This window comes from Anser anser (assembly GCF_964211835.1).
Source record: "Anser anser genome assembly, chromosome: 1".
In the NCBI taxonomy this organism is placed as follows: domain Eukaryota; kingdom Metazoa; phylum Chordata; class Aves; order Anseriformes; family Anatidae; genus Anser; species Anser anser.
In genome coordinates, this window is record NC_139720.1 from 34508176 (window position 1) to 34534344 (window position 26169).

Consider the following 26169-nt stretch of genomic DNA (forward strand, 5'->3'; position numbering starts at 1 on the left):
TAAAATGAAGTGGGAAGAATCCCAGCCCTAACTACTACCTGCAAGAGTTAAAACCTCCACCAAAGTCATCAGGCTTCACAGTGTGGGCTCTTCAGAGTGCACGTGAGGAAATACAGATCTTTCAGGGCTGGGTGGTGAAGATGCCGAACGTACAACTCTGTCATAAAAGACAATGAAAGTATTCTTCATAACAACCTATGGCAGAACAGTTTGATTTCATTTCATTCAACAGAGTTCAAAATGCGTAGAGTAGTCCCTCTTCTTTGAGACAGTAAGACAAAAGTCCAAATTTCCAGTCTCCTTCCCTCCACCCCAACCTCCAGCCTACAGGGACAGCTGCAGGGAGGAGCCAGCCAGATTCCTCTTGCTGTTTTGTTTGGACTTTCCTGGGATTTTTTGGTAGCTGATCATCCTCATTCCTCCCAGCCCATGAACAATTATACTGCCCAGTTTTTATATTCCTCCCACACACACTCCTCCCTGGATATTTTCTTTCTCTTCTCATATATTTCCTCTTGACAGTTATTGAGTCTTCCCACCATAACCTCCTGACAAAAATGAGCCATCACACAGGACCACTCCTATATTTTAGCCCTTGCCATCTCTGTGCAGGCTGGAGGTCTGCTCAAGGAGGAACCTTGCCAAGTGGGAGCTAGCCTGGTGTGGCTCCTTGGCACTGACCAGGAACAGCAACAGTAACAAGCAGCTACTGCTTAAAGGGAAAATCAACTCTTTTGGGTCACCTTTTTGACCAGTTCTTTTTCAGTTGTGCAGGGCATACATTTAGGTATGCTATTTTGCAATATGCAGGGTAGTTATAATTTTTGCACATAGACTGATTTTGAAGCATGCTGAGAATAAAATCATGAATGTTCCCTTAAATCAAACATTTTGCTGGCTACGAGGACTTTAGGTTTAAGTATGCTCTATTTGGGAAATGCTGGTATAAATACTGATAACTTTACAAGAGTAGATAACAGAAAAAAAAAAAAAGAAGAAAAAAACTTACTGTTCGTATTTCTAATTTAGTTGATTTATTATGAAAACTTTACAGTTTAATAATCCTTCTTGGTTCACAACCCTATTACACATTAGTAGGTAGATTATATCTGAAATAAATTTAAGTAGTGAAAATACAGTATTCATATATCACCATATCTAAGAAATTGCGTGTTTCCAGGCAGCTGAAGACAGAAAGCACATGAAGATATTGAAAAGGTTAAATACTCTTGTTTAACTTTAGTAATACCATCTGATTTTAAAGACTACAGCTTTGAAAAAAAAAAAAAAAACATTCTTTTAACACCAGTTTTGCATGCAGATCTGTTAGTCACGATATCTGTGGACTATAGATGTTATTGTGTACTGTAACTTGGTGTTTTGTTCTAAATCATGTTTCTGTAGTGATGACTGAAATAATAGCTAAGAAAGAGGTTCTTAGGCTGAGCTTATTATTTGATTGTTAAGCAATAATATTTTCTGGCAGTGATTGTAAGAGAGGTGATATTCATAGAATCAATGTTCTTAGAGCACAGCAGAAACAGCTCATCAAATTCTAAGGTATCTCAATGTTTCACCCTCAGCTATTGTGTGACAACTCTGGAGTAGTCCTGCGCACGTGAATTCAAATGGAACAGCCAGAAACTACTTATTTTGGGCAGAAGGATTGTCTGACTCCTTGATAGGCTCAGCACATGTTCAGGTGAAGGCCAGCTCCTGCAGGAAAGGCAGAAGAAAGGGCATGCTCAGGGAGCCCGGACGGGGCCACCTCCTCAGCACAGGCCACTCAAGCAGATGAGCCATATTCCTAAATACAACCATACCTTGAAGTGGCCTAAAAGGATGTGGGATTAGAAGCTGATTAACTTGGACAAGGAGGAAACTGCCAAACGTCTTGCTTCTGGGACTTGATCCCGCAAGGAAACAGGAAAGAAAAAGATGTTTGGATAAGGCATATGCCAACCCTTGTGGGGCACTGCAGACCATCAGGATAGATCTCCAGCTCACTGCTGGTTGCTCTTGAAGATAATCAGGGGTGGCTTGGCTCAGCCCTTGGAGAAGCAGCTGCTCTCAGTGGGTTACTGGAAAGGTTCTTTTGTCGCTACTTGAATCAATGCCATGAAGCCTGGCATGGCTCACCAGGGCTGGCTCCTACCATGGCTGCAGCAGCCTGCTTGCTTCAATTTGCACTTAATTCTCACTGAAACTTACTTAGCAAGATTATTTTGATTTTAATGAAGGGATTTCTTTTCTAATTTGGTTCAAGTAGCTGAATTAAATCATGGATGCGGTGAAACACCCAGGGAACTCTTTAGGAAGAATGAGTACGTGAGAACCTCCACTGCCCACCCTCCCCACATACACGTGTGTACACACACACACACTTTATTTATGACTTTGTTTCCACCTGCGCTGACATGGCTGGGAATTTACAACGACATTGAAAATGTTACAAGCAGTAACCTCATGAATTCCACATTTTACTGAGCTGCATTATTATGGAACATTTGTCACCCAGCCAAATGCTATGTCAGCCCCATAATTGATTTACAGCAACATCTGTAAGAACATTCGAAGAAGAGGAGGCAACTAATGTGCACACTTGAATTCAGTCTTTCAGTGAAACTAATGATGGTAGGAGATTCACAAACAAACAGAAAACACTAGAAATAAAAAACGTTTAAAAATGTATATGCTAAATGTTACAAGAAATAAAAAAATGCATTACTTTTCAGACAGAAGAATAACCACAGCTGTTCTAGGCATGTTTTAACTTAGCTATATAAAACACCTGGCCCTAAAAATGCAGACCATTTTTTTTTTTTTTTTTTTTTCCCTGAGGAAAATTTGAGGCTTAAACAGGAAGCCCACATAGGCTCAAAACTCCTTTGTGAAAGACCTCATTAAAAGAAAATATATACATAAAAAAAAAATCCGCCAAATTTATATAATAGTCATTTTGTAATTGCTATGAACTATATGAACAAATCTCTGCTTTTCTATTTTAGAATGTTTTGTGAGGAGGAAAGAGGTCCAACGCTACTGGAGAGTTGGAAAGGTTGGGTTGGAAGGAGGAGTGCCTTTCCCTGATCACTCTTCCCAGCCTCTGTGCCTAAAATAATTTTTCTGTTTGCTTATCAAACATTTCTTCTGTGAGATAGTAAAGAAAACAGGGAAGACAGTTGATAATATTTAGGAATACTGGATATGATTTCCATCATCCTGCAATACAGTGATACTTAACGAAAAAAAAAAAAAAAAAGGTTGATCAAATGTCATAGACTTTAGAAAGTTTGCCCAGAATCATTGCAGGAGGGAGACCTGTGTGATGCAGCCTCTTGTTTGCACTTCACTTTAATGGGAGTGCTGATGTGGGCAGTGCTCATGCAGCTCCTGAATGCTGCTAAATGCTGCTGGGGGTTTGCTGCAGCAAGACAAGCAGGGGTGGTGATGTGTCCAGAGAGGCCACTTGGTGCTGGGAGTAAAACCATGCTAGGTTACACAGGAAGATCAGGTACTACCTTTCTGCAATTCTCCAGACGTATGGAGACTGAAAATAATTCTAATCGCACAGAAAAATATTAAGCCTGACTCTACGGCCATAGAAACTTGTTGAGTCAGAACTGTTAGGAAGAAATCAGGACAAGAAACATGCTCTGGCAGCAAAGAGAATCAATCCACAGGGACCTGCCAAAGTCAGATCAAATGGATTTGGAAAGAGGGATGTGTAGTGGGGAAAAAACAGGTGACAGCTCTGCCCACAGAAGCACTGCACCTGCACTGTGCTGTGCCGATAACCTGCAGGGCTCTGTGTTCTGTACGGAAAGGTGAGAGCTTCTTAGGAATTTAAAAATAAAAATAATTTTGCAACAGCAAGTAATTTCAAAGTGAAAAGTCAAAGCATTTCCATTTTCCAGAACTTTTTTCATGCTCTGATTTAATCAATTTAGCAAAAAGAGTTCTGTGGCTCAGTGTCACAGAGTTTCTCTTTTCAATTTCATCCCTTTTTCTAAAGAAAAAAAAAACCTTACTTTTTTGAGTGAAAATGCTATTTCTTATGAAATTGCTACAGTGTGCTGGTAGGTGAAAGAAGCAGAGTTGTTACAAGCTACAGAGCAATAAACAAACACATTTTTAAAATGAGGCACTTCAGAACCTTCGTTCACATTAAAGCATAATTTTATTCATTAAGTTAATACAGCTTTCTGATTAGTCATATTTTCCATCATTGCCATCATTTTACTACTCTACCTACTGTGTGGTCACAGTTATGTGAAATTTAATTCATCCTAAGTACTATTTTACACATAGGTTTTGTCCTCGTGCCAAAATCCGCAAGCAGATTAACTTTTCCCTGCTTACAGCAAATACCTGCGAAGCCGCTGCGAGTGCCCCTGACACTTTCCATTCTTCAGCTTACACAGAGGGCTGTGTGAGCTAATTATGATGAGGGCCATGCTTCCCCTTTCCTGAGGGAAGGTTAATAGCAGAAAGAAGTTTACGCTAATAAAGAATACGATCAGTGCGTGGCAGAAGCCAGGCTCTGGGCAGTTGGCTGCCGTAGCACTGATGCTCTCTAAATGCTGCTGGCATACAAACCCACAGCAGGTAGCAGTACAAGTACACCGTGTTTTAAGCCAGCAGAGGAACTAGCTTCAGTTATAAGAGCTGGCTTGTTTATGTCTTCTACCACTTACTCAAGCAGTTGCTTCTTCATAGCTGCACTAGTGACCCCCAGCTGTACAAAGCTACTGATCAATAGTCTTCTTGGGAGATGTGTTAAAATTATTATGCGGTACCAGTGGACCAAGTTCTTTTTTGTGCTGGCTCTCTGGTTTTCAGCTTTGTCAGTCAATAGTTCACAATATCTTTCTGCTTGTAGTCAGGTAAGCCACGAGCAGAGTGAGGGAACTCTTGATACAAAATGAAGGAATAGGTCTTCCTGGTTATTTGTAAGAGTATAAAATCAAAATGAGATTGAAAAGCAGTATCAAAAACTCCTAACCTGTCTGGAAAAGGTGTGCATCTCTCTTCATATGCAATTCTCCCTTCCATCTGGAGGGCCTTTTGTCACCAGCCATTCTGCCATATGTGGACTAAGCATCAGAAAAGGTTCTCACCAAGTATCTCCAGCTCAAACATATTCTGTGTCCTGCAGAAAATGATATAGTTGCCCTGTTCAATAGCTGACAGAGCAGCTCTAGCTTCTTGATAAACGTATTGAACTCTGTTTTGAGGGAATGAATGGTAAAATCTGCATAAATTATTCCCTTGGAATAAAAGGATTATTCAAAACCACTTCATGATACAACAGGAACATGTATTCCTCTCCTACATTCACTGTAGATCTCTGTAGATCTGACTTACAGCACTGTGGCATGCCAACACATTGGCGGCAGGGCAGAATTAGATACTACTGTGAGCACCTACAAAAATGAGCATAAAACCCCACCACTGTTGATGAATGGAGGATGGGACCCTGAATTCTCCATGTTATAGTAATGCAAACTTGAAGACAGAAGCATAAACAAAACCTGAACATCAATGTCCATTCCTCCGTTACAGTCTTTTTCAGTAGTTTCTAAAATAAGCAGACTGGACACCAGGATTAGAGCCAAAGGTAGTTTCTTTAACTATATAGGAACTTATGTTTTTGCATGCTTTTGCTTCAAATGAAGCCAAAGCCTCACTGTTTGAGGAGACGTTCAGTTGGACTCAATGATCTTTCTAGGTCCCTTCCAAATGAAACCGTTCTTTCTATTTTATATTGCTTCAAATGGCTGTATAATCAACACCTGAATTTTGATTATCCAGCAGTGGACCCAGAACATAAATCACAGCTTCTACATGCACATCGACAAAGGAAGAGCTGACAATAATTAAGGTGGATTATATATTGCTATGGCAAACAAGGGGCTCTTCAGACCATGCTGCATACAAGTCTTTCAGAGTAATAGCATCACAGCCTACACAATCTCAAAGCATGATTTATATTCAGGTGATCTGATTACCTTGGTCAAGCAAGTAAAATCCTAATTTCCAGTGTGAAAAATTCACATTTGAAATTTGCAGGGCTTAAAGTTATTCACCATCCATTTCAGAACATAGTTTATACAGGTGTTCGGACTGCAAGCTCCTGCATTGCATTTGTTGGTGAAGAGCCCACAGTCAACAATCAAGCTGAATGGATATAACAAGCAAGCGCTTTGAAGTGACTGTACTGATGTCTGTGGAAAACTGAAGTACTGTAACTGAAGTCTATAACCTAGAATAATTTGTGCTTCTGTTCTCTGTTGTGTGGGAAATAAAATCCTGGAGTTGAGTCACAATGCCTAAATTTGTTTTACAAGCAGTGAACTTAAATTACTACCGATTTTACTTTCAGGTCCTGTTATTCCATGACATTCTTTAGACATATTGACCATCAGTCAGTGGACCCCACGGAGCACATGACTCTGGGAAACTATGCATTGCACCAGCAATATTTAGTCTCGAACACACACACACAGAGGGAATAACAAATGGATCGTGTTTCTTGTGGACCAGAAAAGGAGAATTTAGATGCAGTAAGACATAACTCTCCAGATGACACGCCCTTTGGTACATAGCTGCCTTTGGCATTTTAGAGCACAGAGAATGAGTAGAACTAAATACACAAAAAGTAGTGTAAAGAATAAGGAAATGCATGCATTATATTATAAATATTTTATATTCTGTCTCTTCAATTATGCATTTACTGCATATTCAGACAAAAAGTTTTCTAAAGCTGTGACTAGCCTGCCTCCCCATGCTTCCTCTTGTCTCCTCAGCACTGCTGACTTCTTGCCTTGAACTACACTGTGCTCTGTAAACCGAATACATTTGCCCTAGCTTGCAACCACAGTGACAGGGCAAGACAAGAAAATGGAAACAGAGTAGTGTGGGTTATCAAAGAGGGTCCCTGAAGGACATGCAAGCAGTACTGAACTGCAGAAGAAAAGGCAGCCTGGGAAATTGGAGAGACCTCCTGTATCTTTCAGTAAGATAGGATAGGACCATATCCTGTGTCAGTGGAAAAACTGAGTCCTAATCCTTAGGCACAACCACCCTCATAAGCACTTTTTGCCACACATAACTGCACAAAGACACTATATGGCTTTAGTTCCCAGGTGTAATACTTCCACAAAATATAATAAAGGAAGGTATCTGGTAAGCACCTCTTCTAAGTAAAACTGTATGTACAAGAAGTGCACCTTGTAGTACATGGATTTCCTCTCTTCACTAAAGAGACTTAGGCTCTCCCCACCACTTTTCAGATAAAGAAATGTCATACAGCTACTTAATAAAAATATTAAATTAGTCAGACACATTCTCTGCAATAAGAGTTTGCATAGCTTCTGAACCGAAGGCTGGATGCTACAATTTTGAACATATAAAACCTTAAGAAACTCTACAGTAATTCAGGACACAATGCTGTGGCTTAATTTTTTTTTTTTGTTTCTGTAGTCAACTCTAAATGGATCGTGACAGTGCCACAATGAAAACTAGTTAGGCCCAAACTTTCTTCTGAACAATATGGCTGCTTTTCTAATTGTGGACTCATTAGATTTGTTTAGTTACGAAATGCTTGCTCCAGAGAGATTCCAGTAAACAGATCATTCCAGTTCTCTCTTTAAAGTGATTATTCAGAGCTTGCAGAAATCTATACCTCATCAATTGTTTGTATGAGTTTATTGGGTAGAACATTTTGTGTAATATATTAAGAGCATACTGCCCCTAAAGAGCATTTTACAGGTATTATGTGACAAAATTTCAGTTACTGCTGGTGAAAAAGCTGCAAAATGTCTGTTCTGTCATTCAGCAACACTTCTCATTCTAAGGCTCTTCTAAGATTCAGTGTAAGCTTTATTCAGTGTTGGCTGCAATTTATTTTCCTATCACATCAGCTTATGATTTAGCTTTCAGCTGTGTAAACACCAATCTACCAGCTCCCTAACCTCTGGATCTTCAGAGGAAAGAGAATGAAGGTAACACTTCCCAGTTTTTAAAAACAGATGTTTGGTTATATCAACAGTTCTTTTAAAAGAACTAGTAAGTCATCACAGCTATCTTGCAGTTTACAATTACCACTGTATTTAAGCACAATAAACATGAAAAGTCAAACTAGCAAAATGACTTATGAGCATTCATTCCTGAGTATTTAAGGCATCAAATAAAATTGCAGTCATTTGTATTTTTAGGCTGCTAAAAGAAATCTGATGGGAAGGGTCTAAAATTCAAGCATTGACCCTGAACCTCTACTTGGGTACAGGGATCCACATCCCTGGAAAATCAGGATCTTTATACTCTCTAACATAAAGTCCAAAAAGAAAGTATTTAAGGGGGAAGATGAAAGAGGGATAAACAAGTGACACTGTCTCCGTTCCCAACCTTACCCTGGCTACATAAAACAAACTTAAAGCTTGTTTTTCATGATGGACCTTTAACATGGAGTCATAAGTATAAACATTAATGCTGAAAGATGTGCTTACTTTTTAAAACTTTTTTTTTTTAGATATGTCAAAAAGCAAAGCAAACACGCACCCCTCCAGCTCTCCTCCCCTTAAAAAAAAAAAAAAAACAAAAAAAAAACTGGGATCAGTGGTGGGAAGAAATGATCTTGAGTTACTGACTGAATCAAATTTAAGATTTCTTGCCTTATTGACTTACAGCTTTGTGCTTAACTTGGGAAAAATTAATCTCTTTCAAAATGCACTTAATTATAATCAAATACCCATGTCAACGTATGTCACCACATCAGCACATCTGGCAGCAATGAAGACAAATTAACAATAACAGTCAGAAAATCTGGCAATATGATAAACTAAGGCACGCAAAATCCATTCTCTCCACTTAGACCACCAGTGACTAAGGATGGATTAACTTCCTGTCTCTAATACTGGCGCCTAAATTAAAGGAAAATTGCATCGCAATCTGGGTACCAGGTTTCTGGCTGCAAACAACAAAAAGCCCTTAGCTCAGCTACACTAGGCAGTGAAACCTTTGCTCTAGCTTTAGCTATGTCTGTGATGGTCTCCTCTAACAGCTGCTTTTAATTTAGTTTAAAAGAAGTGATTTGGCAACCATGTAAGTTTGCACCTTCAAAGTAGATAGATTTAAAAAGCCAGTGTCCTGTAATATTAAACATTTTGGAGTCTCGCTGTTTTAATGCAGTGATGACAACAGGATTCACAGCTTTTTTAAATAGTAGGCATCTGTAAATAGAAATCCAAAATAGTGTTTTCACTTAGTTTTAATTACCTTTTTAGAGTAAGCAACCTCTTTCTCTGACTTCGTATAGTTAAAGGCATTGGGTTCATTACTGCAAATTTAATCCAGCAACAATTTACAATTGCTCAACTTGACTGAGCAATTGAATGAAGCACAGATCCCATCTATAACCAGAAAAGGGCTGTTGAATAAGGAACAGAAGCATGAGTTAAACCAAAGAAAACATTATCTTGTACTTGGATTACCTTTTCATGTTGGGCATGGAAGTGGTAGCAGAAGCAAAAAATAGGGAGAAAGGGTATGGGAAAGCAAAGACTCAGACATGCACTGCGTATTTGGCAAACATTTAACAGTACACCACTTAGAAAAGAGTGATGGTACCAGGCAGACTTCCAGCACCTTTCCTCTTTTTTTTTTTTCTTCTAAGTAGCTTGACATGGATTTGTGCGTATCCTCCACCAGATGCATGCACGCTAGCTGCAGGCACAGGCAGACAGTGTTACAGTCTTGTGTGCATGAAAACTGAGAATGTGTGCATACATAGTTGATTGTGGGAATGCAGAAAGTGGAAGATTTGCATATTTATTTTGGCACAAATAGATTGAAGCTATCTTACCAACCACCAGGAATTGTGGCAGGACCACACCCACTCTTAGAAGCTGAACACATTTAACACAGTAAATCCAGAAACACAAGTTTCAGGCAAATCAAGGTGAAAACATGCAACAGAAGGTACCTACAGATGCAATACTCCTTTTCTCTATCTACAAACACAATTCACACTCCTCATTCTTCATACAGTAATGCATGGTCAGAGACCACATGGCAGCATAGTTTATTAAAAGTAATGTGCAAATAAGATGCATGATACCTGCAAACAGCATGGAGTTTCCATTTATAAAAAAAGGTACAAGTAACAGTACAAAATTAGAATGCTTACTACTCATTTCAATAAAATGAAGTCTGACATAGAAATACATATGCTGTATTATTTACACCATTAATTTACAAGATATTATTTGCATAAAACAAAGCTATAAAATAATTAGAAATATAGTATTTTTTTATAAGGAATGCTTTCCCTGTATAAAAACTTAGAGCATTTTGGCAATTTTGTTTTATTTGAATAAAAATGCATTTATTTGTTCTGAGTTCATAGCATCATGTGGTTTCTTTCTTCCCTTCTTCCTTTCCTTATTCCCTTTTTAAATAAAATTCCACACTGAGGTAGTAGTATGTCAAAGTATTTCTTTGGTTCCAGAAATCAATGGCAGGTCCGAAAGGAGCTATGTATCCAAATCACAGGATTGAAAAGTAGAAGTCCTGAAGTTTTCAAAGCACTGTTTGTAAGTATAAATGTTATCTTCTCCTCTAGAAACTGTCCTTTCCTTTCCATCTTCATCTGCCTCTGAATCAAAGTCCAATGAGGCATGAGGATTATTATGGGAGGTTTTTGGTTGGCGACTTGCTGGCTGTCTACGACTTGAAAGAGAGTCCAGCTGAGGCCTCCATAAAGGCTTTCCAAATGTTCCTGAAAGATAGCAAATGTGTAAGTACAGAAATATTGATGCAGACGGATTTGTGTTTCACTGAGGGCTTCACATTAGAATGAAAGCCAAGGACTGACACAAGCAAAAGTTCACAAAGGTGAGATTTTACGTAACTATTATTCTTCCTGTTAAAAGAAAACCTAAGTGTGATCACAGCTATATGGCAAGATTCTGCCACCTGAGACATTATAAACATTTCCAACGTAAATGGCTTGACAGCCACACATGACATAACTTCATTACCTTTGTTTTCATGACTACTCCCATGCCTGTTTTCTTTGGGGAAGGGCAGAGACCAAACTATAAACAAATCACAAGACCTGTTCTAATGCAGAACTGTTCTAAGTCAGAACAGTCACTCTGTCCTGTTCTTCAGTGAGCCAATGACACATGAAATCTGCAATGCAGTTCAGCACAAATTAAAAGAATAATTAGAATATGGTTATACAACACCCACCACTGTGCAATCTGAATGCTAAAACAGTCTTTCTTCTGGCTAACATTTCCTATTAGTAATAAAGGTCCTGTCAGCCAAACTATGCTTTCATTCGCACCTGTTCATTTCTCTGCCTGCAACTGGCTAGAACAAATATAAACCACAGGAGAATGTGGCATTTTAGTTGAACGTCTATTTATAAATATCTGTATTCACTAGCCAGAAAATAATCGGTGTTCCCCTCACTCTTCACTATTGGTGAGGTGCTAGTGTTAACACAAGAAGGGCTTTCTCTGATGCCCTGATACAGCTGACACAAAGTGTAGTATCTGTGATACTTGAAACACTTTCTGAGGAGAATGTGTTACAGGCTCATTTTTGAAGCCATACTTCTAGTTTTGGCTATTTGCTAAAAGCAAAAGTTTCAACTAAAATTGTAATTTGAGATGTTACTAAAAATGGATTTGGACAAGATCCGTATTTGTATCAATGATTTGCCAAGCAATTTTGCTCCTAATACAACATAAAAGGCTGTGCCTCAGCACCAAAGCCACAAATGAACCAGCTGTCTTCAAAAAAAAAATGCAAGCTGTGAACTTTCTGCCTCACACATCAGCAGTGATGTTAATGCCAACTGCCTTTCTTCATTGTGATTGTAGGGGCAAAAAGGGGGCTGGATTTGAAGACAATAATGCTGAAAGAAGCAAGTCCAAACCTAAAGGCAGGAAAAGTATCAAGATCTCTTCCGCATCCATCTCCAGGATCTAACCACAGGCTCTTCTGAGTCAAGAGTTCTAATGACAATTAATGTCCAAGACAGTGATAATGCAACTTGGGTTGGAAGTAGCTGAGAAAACTGACAAGTAAGCAGCTCTGCGTAGGTTTTTAGGGCAGAAAGGGGAGTATGAACCCTCAAGGCTGTATCCTCTCACAGCAGAGCCACTTTCTTTCTGCAGGAGACGTGTGGTAAAGCCCTATCTGCACAGTCCTACCACTGCAACAGTGGCAGGCAGCCAGGAGGCTGTGTGCAGTCCCAGGGCCTCTGCCAGATGTTGTGGCATCTGCAATGTTTTATGTTCTGAACATCTGGCTTTTGAAGGGGTAAAGCTTCAGAACTTCTACCTCCTTCCCTACCCCTGGAGAACAAAGAGCCCAGTGATAGACATTCCCACAGGTTCCCTCGCCTCAGCAGGCAGATCCAGGCCCTGAACAAGTCTGCTGACACACGAGTCAGGAAAGAGTCAACAGTATCTGAGTGCACTTGGCACTCAGATATCACAGGCATGAAAGCAGTACGTGTGTTTATATGCATTTTAAATAAGCCAACCAAACCAACCCAAAAAATTAGTGAGCTTCAAAATTATAGCAACCGTTTTCCCCTTCAGGAATTCTTCTGTCATTCACACCAAGAAAAAAGAAGAGACAGGAGGGGTGGACAGAGCATTTTTCTACAGTGCCGTACTTTGAACAGTAAATAGTTGTGGCTGACAGCGTTACCATATATCCTCATACAGTAGAGTCAGTCTCCTCACCTGCCCCAGCCCTCCCGTGCACCTTTTGCCTGGTAGGCAAAACTTCTGGTATGCCTGAAGTTTGAGAAGATGTACTTAAGAACCCTAGCGTTTATGGAAATCTGCCAGCTACGTTAAGATAAAAATCACACCGCTGAAGAGATGTGTAAATGTGAGCTATTAAGACCTTCTGGTAATCTAAAATCTGCTCATTACGCAGTTTTACTGCGATCAGTTTTCTGTTCCCGAGCTTCAAACGTTCACTTTGCTGTACCTAACGCTCCTTAGGAGAGGGTTACACCCAGGGGTGAATCACCTCTCTGGGCTACCACGTCCGTGGTACAAGTCCATGTATCTGAGGACTTCTTTGATGCAGGTCAATTCTGCTTCTGAATAAGCCCCGAGCCGTGCTCTGTGTAACACAGAAGAGGGCCCATATCCTGCCTAACCCCCAGTCCGATCCAGAGGGCACACCCAGTTCGGGAGCATCCAACTGTCCTGGTGCACTGCCGTGGAGATACAGATTATACATACAGTTCTGTATCTCATCGTGTTGGGCATGCCTTAAAAATAGACACTGCCATATCATAAATTACTTGGGAAGGAAGGGGGGAGGACACAAGAACACATGCAAAACGTCAAGTACAACTCTCCAGCTGCCCTTCTTCAGCTACTTCCCATCTCTCCTCTCCTCCTTTCAATAGTACTTGTATTCCACATGCTGTATTATCTTACTGAATTCACTGACACCTGCTGAAAGAAACCCAAACAACATTGAACAAAACCATTTATTCACAACACTAGTTATATGAACAAAACACTGTTAAAGAGTTACTTATTGTAGGAGGGGGAAACAAAAAGCTGAGAAATCAGATTTGTTTAGTATTGCAAATACGCAATGGCAGACAATAAGGACACCAACAGCTTGAGTAAAAACAGTGAGAAACATACCCATGAAAGTGCTGTTACTGATAATAGATGAGGGTTCCAAACTTCTGTTTAAATCAAATTTGTCTGAGTTAAGACTTCTGCTTTTTAGTCCAGTTCCTTCATTTTGAGTGTAAATGGAGGTAATCAATTTGCTATTTGTAGCCTGCATTCCAACAATGCCTACACATTGGTCAAAGGGATCTTCCAGCGGAGGAGAGTATTGATAACATTCCTTTTTCTTTAAATATCCAGACTCATATGGGTCCAGGCTTACTGTTCTTTGGTCAGGGCTGCAACCTAAAGAAGATGACAAATTGTTTTTATATAGATTTATCATCACGTAAAATTGAATTAGAATTTTTTTTTCCAACTTACTTGTGCTGCAGGCTTCAAAGGCCTCAGAACCACATGTGTTTCCTTTTAAATACAAAGTCCCTGAAGTCCCCAGATAGTGGCATAGGAATGGATCTGCAACACCCTCCATGTCTGTTTCACTGCCGTTATCTAGGTGGCAAATACCTTAAAAATATAATCGATATGTCAGCATATGGTCTTTTATTAAGCTTCAATTTATGCTTTTTTGAGTAAATTCCGCTAAAAACCTGGTCTTTTCAATTAAATTTCACAGTATATTCAGAGCTTGCTTAAGCTTAACCTAACCTTTTGATGAAAAGGCTAATTCTAGAAAGCATTCAACTAATTAGCTTGACTGAGAACGTGTCACACTTTGCTTCATTATATGATCAGAACCAAGGACTTGTTTCCTCTAAAGTACTGGAAGCCAGGCTCATTTTCCGTTGCATAGCAGAGCGCACTGCTCCTTTTGGAGCAGAGAGAGGTAATGAGAAATTTATGGGTGGAAAAGTCAGAGGGAGTCACTGGCTGCTCAAACAGCTCTTCTGACTTTCAGCTTAGCAGCACCTGAAAGCTATGGACTTGCTCCATGGTCCTTGCTCTGCAAAGAGGCAGCTCCTCTCGCTACCTCACAACTGCAGGACTTTCTCACGACTGCTCCATTGACATCAGCCCCAGATGCTGACGGCATCTCCATTCTTAACTCCTTCCCAGTAAGATGTATTTTCCTCCCAAACTGAGGTGTGTTTTGGATTCTTAGGGGCCAAATATGTAAAAATACTGCAGCTTTAAATCTGCACTCACCTTAAATTGTTTATTGACTTTGACCCTAACAACTTTTCTAACAGGAAACTTTATCAGTTATATTATACTAAAGTTACTCTGGTATTAGCACCCATCTGTACATTGCATTATAAGCATCCTTTTCAAGCTACATCAGAGGAAGACACAATTCTTTTTGGACACGCTTGTTTTGGAAATGTGATCATCAGTTTAAAGTTACCCTTGAGACTACAGAAAAAGATTTAAGCAAAGCCATAGTGTCATTTGGATGCACAGAACCAAGTTTCTGCAATTAGCTTGTTGATGCAATCACATGCAATAAATCTTATGCCCTCTCTTCAACTTTAGTGAAGATGTTTCACTAGTGCTATTTCAATAAATTAGAAAGACAATAGCCAAACTGTAGCTACTCAATTGAACTGGAAAATCTGCTTTACATTTCATACCTACCATTACTGTCCCTCTGCTGTAAGAAATACCCTCCCACAGAAGAGGTGAGAAACTGATGATGACTGCCATTTTCAGATGAACCATATCCATCCTGCCTTTCAGCCAGCGTGCCCTGGGATGACAGGTAACTTGGAATGTCAGCAGGCAAATTTGTTTCATCTGTGGTGAAGCAAAACATGCACAAAAGGCATCAGCATACTTCAGGGTTTGTAGAGCATTTTTAAATTTGTCAGCACAGTGCTGAAAGTAACAAGCAATTTATTCTTCTGAATGAGTAAAAGCACATAGATGTTCCTACAAGAAAGCCATTGGAAAGTAACCACAAACATTTTTTTTTTTTTCTCTTCCAAGGCTAACCTTCAGTTTACACACCTGTATTTGTGATGCTGCAATCTTCATTTCTCCTTCTGGTGTGGTAGATGATGACCACCCACACCAAGGAAGTGCCCACCACGCAGCAAACCACAGCTATGATCACAATGCCAACCGTGGCCCATCCATCATCATCAAGTGATGGAGCGATGTTTTGAGGAGAATCACAGGTGGGAGTAGGAATTACGTTAAGACGAATGTTGCCTCGTTCTGTTCCAAGTGTATTAGACATTTCACAAGTGTACTTCCCAGCATCTTCTACATCTGTATCTACAATAATCAGTAACTGATTGCTTGCAGCAAAGAAATGTCTTTCTGTTACCACGAGAGGGCTGTCATCCTTAGTCCAGTTCAGTCGGGGTGGAGGGCTACCACCAGCAATACACTGCAAGACTGCAGTTTCACCTTTTGTTACAGTTCGATCCAGCAAAGGCCGCAAAAACGATGGTGTTTCTGAAAAGAAAGAATAGGCTTTATATGACCTTGAAAGAATGGGAATATGCTCCTTTCCTTCACAGCTCAAGAGGAAAAGCTAAATTAAATGCATCAGTAAGGCCTAATGAAGCCTACTGTCGTTCTCAGAGAAAACACTTTCAAGGAATTTGAACTAAGAGCCTGCAGTTTGCTTGTTAGTTGATCAGATTTAGATGCTTGCTTTCCTTACTAAGATAAAAGGCCGAATCACACACACTTAAGAGTGTAAAGAAAAAGGTCAAAGATGTTTAACAAAACATCAGGAAATTAAAAGTTAAAAAAAATTCCTATCTGTAAAGAAAGACATCAGCCCATTTTTCTTTTTCGACGTATTAAAGTTGTTTCATCTACACCTGAGAAATGAAGCATAACTATCCTTTATTACTGTGCATTATAATAGTGACTGTGTGCTGGAATACATATTTCTAATCTATAATTAGTTGCCAATACATAATATTTCAGAATATTATAATTACTATTCAGCACTTTGAAAATAATGCTATTTTTAGTCAGCATATGATTTTAAAACTGCTCAGCAATAGTTCTGATCTTCAAGAAGATTTATGTCATTAAGGATTGCCAATTTTTTACCTAGTACTGTTAACGTTGCATTAGCTGAAATGCTTCCAGCAGTGTTTTGAGCTGTACAGCTATAAACGCCTGTGTCCTCGATTTTCACATCAACAATAAAGAATACGTCATCTTCAGGCATGACATGCATACGCCTCTTGCGTGCTGCAGGAAAATCTGTTCCACCATCTTTCTGCCAAGCAATCTGGGGGACAGGATGCCCAACTGCAGCACATTCCAAACGTGCCATTGCCCCAGCACGAATAGTTAAGTCCATGGGAATCTTCGTAAACGAAGGCAGCACTAAAGGAAAATTAGTGATACCAAAATGAATAAAAAATCATATATGAAAGACAGATTTATTTTTTAGCACAGCGTATTCATTATTTTAACACTCTTCTTAGGCCTAAAAATGCACTAAAACCCATACAACCTGAATTTATCAATAGACAGCTAACAGAAAAGGAGGGAGATATGAAGTCTGCAAGACTACCAAGATCAAAATCTAATTTCTGCTAACAGCTTCCTTCATGACCTTGCCACAGAAACTGTCTTTAAACAGTATAGACTTACCCCCTGTGAAGAAAAGATTAGTATTTAGATTAGTATTTTCCTGTTGTGTTGCACAGACTTTGTCACATTTACTAAAAATTTGGTTTGTTTTTTTTCGCTATACTAGTTCAGCACAGTGGGGCCAGATGTAAAACTGGACGGTGATCCTGGAACCAGATACATTTCAAGAAGAAATCTCAGCTTATTAAGGGATCTTCTAAAAGATGCAGATGATGAGAATGGAAAGAAATATGTTTACATATCTTGATTAAAATGATTATACTTCAAATCCACAAGCAACAAGTAACATACTTACTGTTTACTGTAAGTTTGGCTTTAACAGAGTAGGATGAACCAAAGTGATTTGAAATAACACACTGGTATTTCCCTTCATTGCTGAATTCAACGTTGCGTAGCCGAAGGATGGTAGTATACTCCATCACTTCACCACCCTGTGCCCGGAGGTGTGCATAATTCTCCATTTCAGCATCATGCAGTAATTCATTGTCTTTCTTCCATGCAAAAGTCATTGGGGAATCACTACTGCTGGCTGCCGAACATACAAAACTCAAATTGGAGCCTTTAATTGCTGACTGGGTTTCTGGCTGGACAGTTATCTGCGGCTTAGGAAAATCATCTGCACAGAGGGGAGAAGGGAGAAAAACAAAAGGTAACACTGAGGAAGAGAAAAATATATGTGAGCCCTGAGGACTCTTTTTAGAAAGAGTTTGTAAGACTTGTTTTTATAGGTTTGAGAGAAGAGTCAAATAAGTATTTATAAAATGGATACACAATGCTTTCGTTTTAAGTTTTGTCAGCCTTAGGGCATTTAAAGATGCCATATTTATGATTTTTTTTGTGCCAAGTCATCTCTTATTGAAGAGAAAGCACATTTAAAAGCAGACTGCATGTACAGTTTGTTCAACAGAAGCACTGAAAAGAATTACCCCTTGATATCTGTAAGAACTATTCCAAATGTCAGTCATGAAGCCTACCCTTCATCTTTACAACGCCTGAGGTTGCTATGATTTTTTCTTTATTGAAAGCATAGTTCTGCTATCAGAAACAGCAAGTTAAAAGTCCAGGGTTTTCCCCAAACCCATACACACAAAAAAAATCACGTACAAAAGTAATTTTTCAAATTATTTGCAGCTGTTTGGTACACCTTGCAAATGCAGCAGTGCTGAATCCCTTAAGAAGACACCACACAAAAATATCAAGCGGTTATTTTCTGGAGGTCCTTTCACTGTAAGTTACCCTAACAAGACTGTTACTTCACATGGTTAGTCGCCTTCTGAACTAGTTATTTTGTCAAATGCATGTAGACTGCGTGTACAAAAGGAGTAGGCAATTAAATGCTTGGTCTCCCAGAAGCAGAAAGCTTAGAGTATTCCCAGCTCTCATGATGTCTCCTACCTACCGACAAAGGCTCAAGCCCAAACTTTGCATGTACTGAAGGAAAAGCCTTCCTGAATCCAAACTCAGGCCACTTAGTTTTACCTCCTTCATATCCGTGTATTAAGTCCTCCAAGACCGATTATAGCGTTTGCAAGAACAGTTGATACTTGCATTGACTTTGCCCAAAGATAACTAAGAAAACATAGTATATACTTAAATGAGCCACATGAAACGATAGCAGGACATATTTCACTCTGTTTCAGTTGTATTATCAATGGAATAACAACATACTTTAATGTGGCAATTATTTGGGGGAAGCTGTGAGAAAGTCACTCAAATAAGCAGATATTACAGAATACAAAAGAACGTCTCCGGATAAAACCAGCAAACCTGTTTTTTTTTTCAGTACAGCATGTTTATTTGAGTACATGTATCACACAAACACATAGATACACAGACGTATCACAAACATAGAGACACACACACACTCTCACTTTTGAGGAATATATTTCTTACTTTATAGAAGCCACTTGACTATTACATAATGGAAAACGATTCCTCGCCTAGGCTATACTCTTTTAGCAACATTATGTTAAACTGAATTAATTCAGGTCACAAAAGCATCTCTTCTACTTTTCTTCCACAGGTATCTTTGGTACAGAAATGTTTCATGATTTGTTTCAGCTTGAAATACATGCTTTTAGAAAACTTAAATTATATGGATTTCCTACTTTTTAGCTTCACAGAAGCTTGTCTAACATGTGCCTTCCTTTAACAAATACAGGGTGACTCCCTCCTGTCTCCTGTTTTCGAAAGTGTAACTTCACATGGTTTGAAGAATTTATACACTTACACAAATAATATGTAATAGATTATTTATTTTAGTTTCAGATAAGGCATAATCTGTTCCTCCTGAAAATTCTATAAAAGCAAAAGTGATCATTTTAAACTTATAAGGCAAGGTATGCATGTATATCCAAAGGTCTAATGATAGCACACTTTTAAAGTTTTAATAAAGCAAGCAGTGAAACACCCACTGATTTCATTAACAGATTCTAGTTACTTCTGCATCAGTTACTTTATGTGTTAAATGTATATACTTACTCTTAATACATCCCTTTTTGTCAACACATTTTAAATGTTTTAAAATGAATTCATTACAAATGGCATTCAGCAGCTAAAAGAAAGATCACTGTCCCCTGTGGTTTAACAAATAAGAGATATATATTTAAATCCCCCAACTGAATATATTGCCTGAGTTTCTCACAAATAATGATATATTATTCATATGTACTTCATTAGCTATCGAACAATCAGTAATTTCCTGCACTATGTCAACTTCTACTTTTCAGCACTAGCTAAATTATGCACCATCTACTCATTATTTAACATTAATATATTAAAACATTTGACTGCTAACATGAAGGGATAAATTTTTTTACGTGTTATTTTATATTCAGTGCCTGCTTTGCCACTGAAAACAGGATATGATTAAAAACAGTAAAAATTAAGCAATCCAGTTTGCAACAAAATGAAAGTTATTGAGAAGACAAATATGACAACTGTTGTCTCCAAAGAATATAAAGTTTGAATTGCTTTATTAAGAGAAAAATCAAATGCGCACAACAAAAAAATATGACATCCTGTTAGCTTTCAATTTCCTGTGATTTTCCAAGTTCTCACTTAACGTGTAAGAGTACTCAAATACACTTGCATCTTTGCTCTGAACTCCTAGTGTATGTTCACTATTCTCCCTCACGTACATCAAGGTGATAATGAATGCTACTAAACACATGAAGAGAGATGTTATTTTAAGGCAAATGCTATCACCTCAAATTCTCACGCTGTAAAGTAAGGATATTTTATTAGCATTCACTATCTGGCATAATGAAATACAAAATATTAGTAGCACAACTGTGGAAATTGGATGTTTCAAAATACAGTTGAAATACAAACAACAACTTGGTGATCCCAAACATTTTTAAAGTAGACTTCAAGCACACACAAAACAAGGTCAGAATATGTCTATTTTACCTTCAAATTTTCTCAGCTTTGGAATAACATCAAATCTGATGAAGTATGAAAGTAATTTACAAATAAACAGAACCACAAACAGCATCTTAAGTTTGCCAAAATACGTCTCACTTAAAAATGATAGTTATTTAAACAATATAAATCCTTTAAATCTAGAAGCATATACATTTACCACCACAAACTGTTGAGCTTTCGCTTGCATACTATGCTATGTACTATATAAGCTGTACATGAAACAAAAGTCAGAAAAATGTCAGTTCCCATCTTGTAGAAAGCCACAAACTTTTTTTCTACATCAAAGTTTGGGAACATAGAAGAAAATGTTAACAAATATTAAACCCTTTCCATTTTACTAGTGGAATAAAAACATATCAGAGAAACCACAACAAAAAATCAATTCATTCAGCAAAATTTTTTTCTATGAAATGAGGAGTAGAGAATAGACTCACCACAGACAAATCCATCAAGGCTGACAGCAAAAATACTTCTCCCTTTTAGCAGCTGAGGATGGGCACAACTGGCATTTACAAAGCTCTGAAAGTTGTTCTCTGATAACCACTGTGGTAGCCATTTTAACTGGCAGTCACACAAGAGACTCGATGTGTTTAAGTGCCTAAGAAAAAGCAATTCCATTCAAAGATAGTTTGCCTTTTTTTCTTTTAAACAGATCCTTATGAACACAAGTCAGTAACAAAGCTAAGCTTCAACCTAAATACATACATTATACGAGAAAGACACCAATACTATTTAGTTCAAATCTGATGACAGTATTGTCAGGACTTCTATATTTTACAAAGCAGACATGTTATCCTCAACTCCTTGTTTCTGCTACATACATGATTCCAGGCAATTAGGCATATTTCTAGTGTCCCAGGTACAAAACTACCATCAGCAGTGGAAGACACAGAATGGGCACTTAGGACAACAGTCCAGAAGGCTCTCTGAAAGCTAACATCAAAAAAAAATCTGAGACAATTCCCTCATTTTCCATTTTAGTCAAAATTTACCTTGGGGAAGGATGGTTAAAAAGAGAAGCGTGGTGATGAAGAATAGTCAGTGGTGCAATAACAAGTGTAAGAATGATTAGCAGCTTACCTAACTTATGTGAATAGCTACATTCATAAAGAAAAAAATAAAAGAATAAGCCAAAGGTATATTCTGTGTATATACAGTCAATAGGTGAAGTAGGAAGAGTTTCAGTTTTGGCTGAAAATTTAGAATCACCTTTTCAAAAAAATAATTAAAAAACAGTCAGTAATGAAACTCTTATCAAAGTTGGCAATATTACCTACTCTTGGAGAAAAAGGAAAAGTAATTTATGGATCCAGTGAGAAAAATAACTTTAAAGGTAAATGGAGACATACTAATTAGCATAAAAATTCTTGAATTTTTCTTGAAAAGGAAGAAGCCCTGTGCTATCTTTTCACCCTAACAGTGCAGAGATAAAAATCCAGGGATGGCAGCTGACCATTTCACATCTAAATGAAACAGGTCATATTTCACTGAAGTTCTAAGGGCATTCTTGTTTTTCTTAGGAGGCAGCAAAAGCACAGCAGTTTTAGCTACCCTGATGCACAGGATACATCATATTGTTTTCAAATTTACTCTCTAGGGGCCTTAGAATAAAACAACTAGATGGGAATTTTTATTAAATAATTTTACTTCTGGGAAAGTAAACATAGACACCTGTAGACACCTGCCTACATCTTGTTCAACATAACGGAGGTGTACTACATGTTTCAGGAGAAGTAGAGAAAAAACAGCAACTTCTGAGTAGTTACTTCACTGAAGTGTTCTTGGACTGGTATCTTGTAGCATCTTACATCTCCTGGAGTAGTGTTTTAGCCTGTCATTCCATCACATCTGATCACTCTTCAAATCATCTCTATCAAAACCTGTCAGTCCTGGGCTCCCACAGCTTCTCTTTTGCCAAATCTAGCAATTGCCCTGCAACTGGCTGGCTGAGTTCAGCAAACTAATCAAGTAATACAACCAGATCCAAACTAAGGAAGTGGAAAGGCAGAAAATGGCTGGCTATGTGTAGGAACATGGCTGCTGCTTTCTACAGCTATGCCAGAATATGGGTCAAACTGAACTTTAAATGAATCAAATATGTATGGTTTCTTGATACCCTCCCTACTGAGCCCAACACGGTAATACTGGAGAACACAAGTGAGAAGCTCCAAGTACTCAAAATAAGAGCTGTATCTTTTTGCTATTCTTTAGTTTGTTGTTGCACTACACAATAGAGAAACTCAGAACAACAGATCTGACTACAGAAGACAGATAAGAATAGAGGAGAAATAAGGAAGTATTAACTGTGCTCAAAACACCAGGAACAATGACTAAATTTTTCTCTTCAGCAAAATGCAGCTATAAAATCTAATGCCCCAATCAAGAGAAAAAGAGAGGAAAAATAAAAGCTCACTAAAAAAAAATACATTCTTCCCATTGACCGCTTCACAACTTTTGTGAAGATCTGTCCCTTTGCTACTACAGGATAGAAGGACCCAATTATAAGCACTGACAACCAGGTCTTTACAAAAGAATTACGTTACTTCATTTCACTGGTCCAGTAAGCTTCAGCTCAACGATAGCATTGCTGATGTTATAGCACATTACATCAAAGTCTCCCTTACCTAATATCTATTAGAGATCAGTCAATTTAAAATCAGGACCCCAGACACCAAATGTAGCAGAAAATGAACATTTCCTACCCTACGCTATCTTACTTAAATACACTCATCACTTAAAAAGTAAAAAGTAAGAAAACTTTGACACCTTCAGAGATGTTAAAACGAGAGTTTATCACTGCATCAGGCAACATCTCACAAGGCTCTTATTTATGTATTTATATGGATATACACATTTAATAGAGGTGACATTTTTGGACAGAAACTTACAGTTCTTTGAGTTTCTTCATTTGTGAGAATGCATTTCCTTGAACTGACATAATTGCATTGTTACTTAGATCTCTACAAAAAAAAAAAAGTAAAAATCATTAGGGGAGGAAAGAGTAATTTATTAAATTGAATGTATTTAGCATGATGACTCCAGGAATAGTTTGCTACATTACTGATATACAAATGATTCCCTAGCTCAAAAACCAAAGCAATAATATTGAAGAGTTTTATAGCATGCTTAATACACGTAACACTTTCTGCATTAATACCAAAGCTCATATTCAGCAGATTTCCAAATTAGAAGAACCCTCTTAAGAATACTCCATCATCCAGGGTAAGAGTGTTCCATTCAAAGTTATGAGTAAAGCTTGTCAGTCCTATTGTTGTTTCAATTAGTATCAAAATTCATTTTTTTCCAATGTTGGCTTAAATGTGAATTTCTACTACTTACAGGTGTTCAAGTGCATCCAAGCCAGAAAATGCTTTCTTCGTAATGGATCTAATCCTGTTTCCTTGCAGTACCCTGAAAAATATTAAGAATATAATGCAAAAAAAGATGGGAGCATTTTTGGAGCTAAACAATTGCATTTGTAGCATTTGCTTCTAAACTTGGACTAATAATCACCATTCAATCTTCCCCAATGCAGGCAAATGTCTCACCCTTAAAATATACCCATTTATTGTACTTGAATCAACATCTCAATCTTACAATGATTTTAAAATATGTTAAAAGTATAGAATTCAGTGATGTGGATTACTTAAATGTATACACATAAGCATCTTTTTTTTTTTTTTCTAGATGTGCATTTGCAAATTATATCTTTTCTGCATGGAAGCCTTTTCCATTGGATGCTGCATTACTTTATCAAAGACTATTCCTATCACTATGCCTCTGTAATATTTGATAATACACTTATCACTTCCTGTATTATAGGATACCCTCATTCTTTCTAAAAGGTTTCTATCAATAGAACCACATTTAAAATCTGAATGCATATTTCAGATTAATTTGACTTGAAAAGTCTGAAAGTTCTGTTTATAGAAAGGAATATTTTACAGCAAACAAAATGCTAAGGGAGAAAAATCATCTCAGCTATGGAAAATATAACATCATGTTGGACTGGCCTCTTGAAACAGGCATAATATAAGCTAATATAAGCTAATATTTTTTTTAAGGAATCAGACAAAATATTGTAGCAGTACTCACAGCTTCGTAAGTTTATCCAGACCAGAGAAGGCACCATTCATATCTTCAATAGTCCATGATATTTCATTGTTTTTCAGATCCCTGTTTAAAGGGAAAGGGTGTAGGGAGAGAAATCAAACCACAAGAGCTATTAGGAAGAACAAGGTATGCTCTTAAGCATATTATTTAAAACGGTTTCTAAAATAGCTGTCTGGTAGCACTACCCCCCCCCTTCCCCATTAGCTACTTCATAGCTTCTTAATTCTATTTATTTACTTGCTTACTTTTATATATATATATATATATATTTATTTATTTATTTATTTTTTAACTGGGAGACTTTGAGAACTATCAGTTATGTCTTTTTCCACTGAGAATTAGAAAGATCACAAAAACAAAGGTTTGAGAACTGTCAGAAAACAAACCCACATTCCCCCATTCCCCTGCAAGGTTTTTCAGATACAGGACTATCACAGAAGGAACATCAGAGGGAGGGATCAACTGTTGCCCCTTTGAATGAAAACACATTTGCGCCTTTGTAAGTTCATAACATTAACACACAGAGAACACACAGAGATTTATTAATAAGTCAATCATTTTTATATCCTGTAATGTCCACAGTAGTAGTTAAATTATCTATGAAGCACAAAGATTTAGAGAGATTTGTGAAAAGATGGTGTCTCAGCAAAGAATCAACAGGGTAGAGCTACAGGAGAACAAGTCTAGGAGAAGTCTACCACCTAATTCCTACCATGTAAATGTAGGCAACTGACAAATCTCTGACTTCCTCTTTTTATGACCCATAACTCTCCACATACTTAAAAAAAAGAAACAACAACAAAAAAACATAGCATACACCAAATGTCTAAGGAATGAATATACCTCTGAATGTTAACAACTATTTCAAAGCCTAGAGGGAACAGTAACTATTTCATTCATCTAGGTAACAGATGAATTGGTGATACAGAATTGGAAGAATCTAATGAAGTAGAATATTTTTAGATTAATTTACTTCTTTATTCTCCTTCCTTTAAAAAAAGCTATTTCAAAAAAAAAAAAAAGATCAAATGCTAAAACAATTGCTCAATCAGTATAAGCATCAACATAAGCAGTGTTGAGTTGTGTCATCCTAATTCTACCACGATGGAAAACTTTGATCCAGTTATGACACAACTGTGACCCAGATCCCAAAAGCTGTGGGTAGCAGTGCTGCCTGCTGCCTTTGAATTTGCCTTTAACCTAACAATGCCACAGGAAGTTTGTCTTATAATTACCAGCATCCATTGTGCACAACCTGAAAGAAAGAAGTCTTCCCTTTCACAACTACTCTGAAAAGAATAACTTACTGAAAGAAAAATGCTTACCTAGGAAAATATGCTTACCTAGGAAAATTAAGAAAAAGTTTGTGCATATTTTC

At 37.8% G+C, this 26169-nt stretch overlaps 1 protein-coding gene across 2 annotated transcripts in view; it reads right to left on the bottom strand.

Moving 5' to 3' along the window:
* Positions 1-10041: 10041 nt before the first annotated feature.
* The window catches only part of LRIG3 (leucine rich repeats and immunoglobulin like domains 3), a 43620-nt gene continuing 27492 nt past the window's right edge, over positions 10042-26169 (bottom strand). For both annotated transcript variants that reach the window (XM_083815387.1, XM_083815388.1), the window contains exons 9-19: positions 24774-24854; positions 24018-24089; positions 23567-23638; positions 21113-21276; positions 17548-17868; positions 16701-16982; positions 15636-16088; positions 15264-15422; positions 14052-14195; positions 13698-13973; positions 10042-10780 (exon numbers count right to left, since the gene is read on the bottom strand). In XM_083815387.1, coding sequence (XP_083671513.1) covers positions 10536-10780; positions 13698-13973; positions 14052-14195; positions 15264-15422; positions 15636-16088; positions 16701-16982; positions 17548-17868; positions 21113-21276; positions 23567-23638; positions 24018-24089; positions 24774-24854 — 2269 coding nt within the window. In that variant the 3' untranslated portion in view covers positions 10042-10535. The remainder of the gene's footprint in view (positions 10781-13697; positions 13974-14051; positions 14196-15263; positions 15423-15635; positions 16089-16700; positions 16983-17547; positions 17869-21112; positions 21277-23566; positions 23639-24017; positions 24090-24773; positions 24855-26169) is intronic.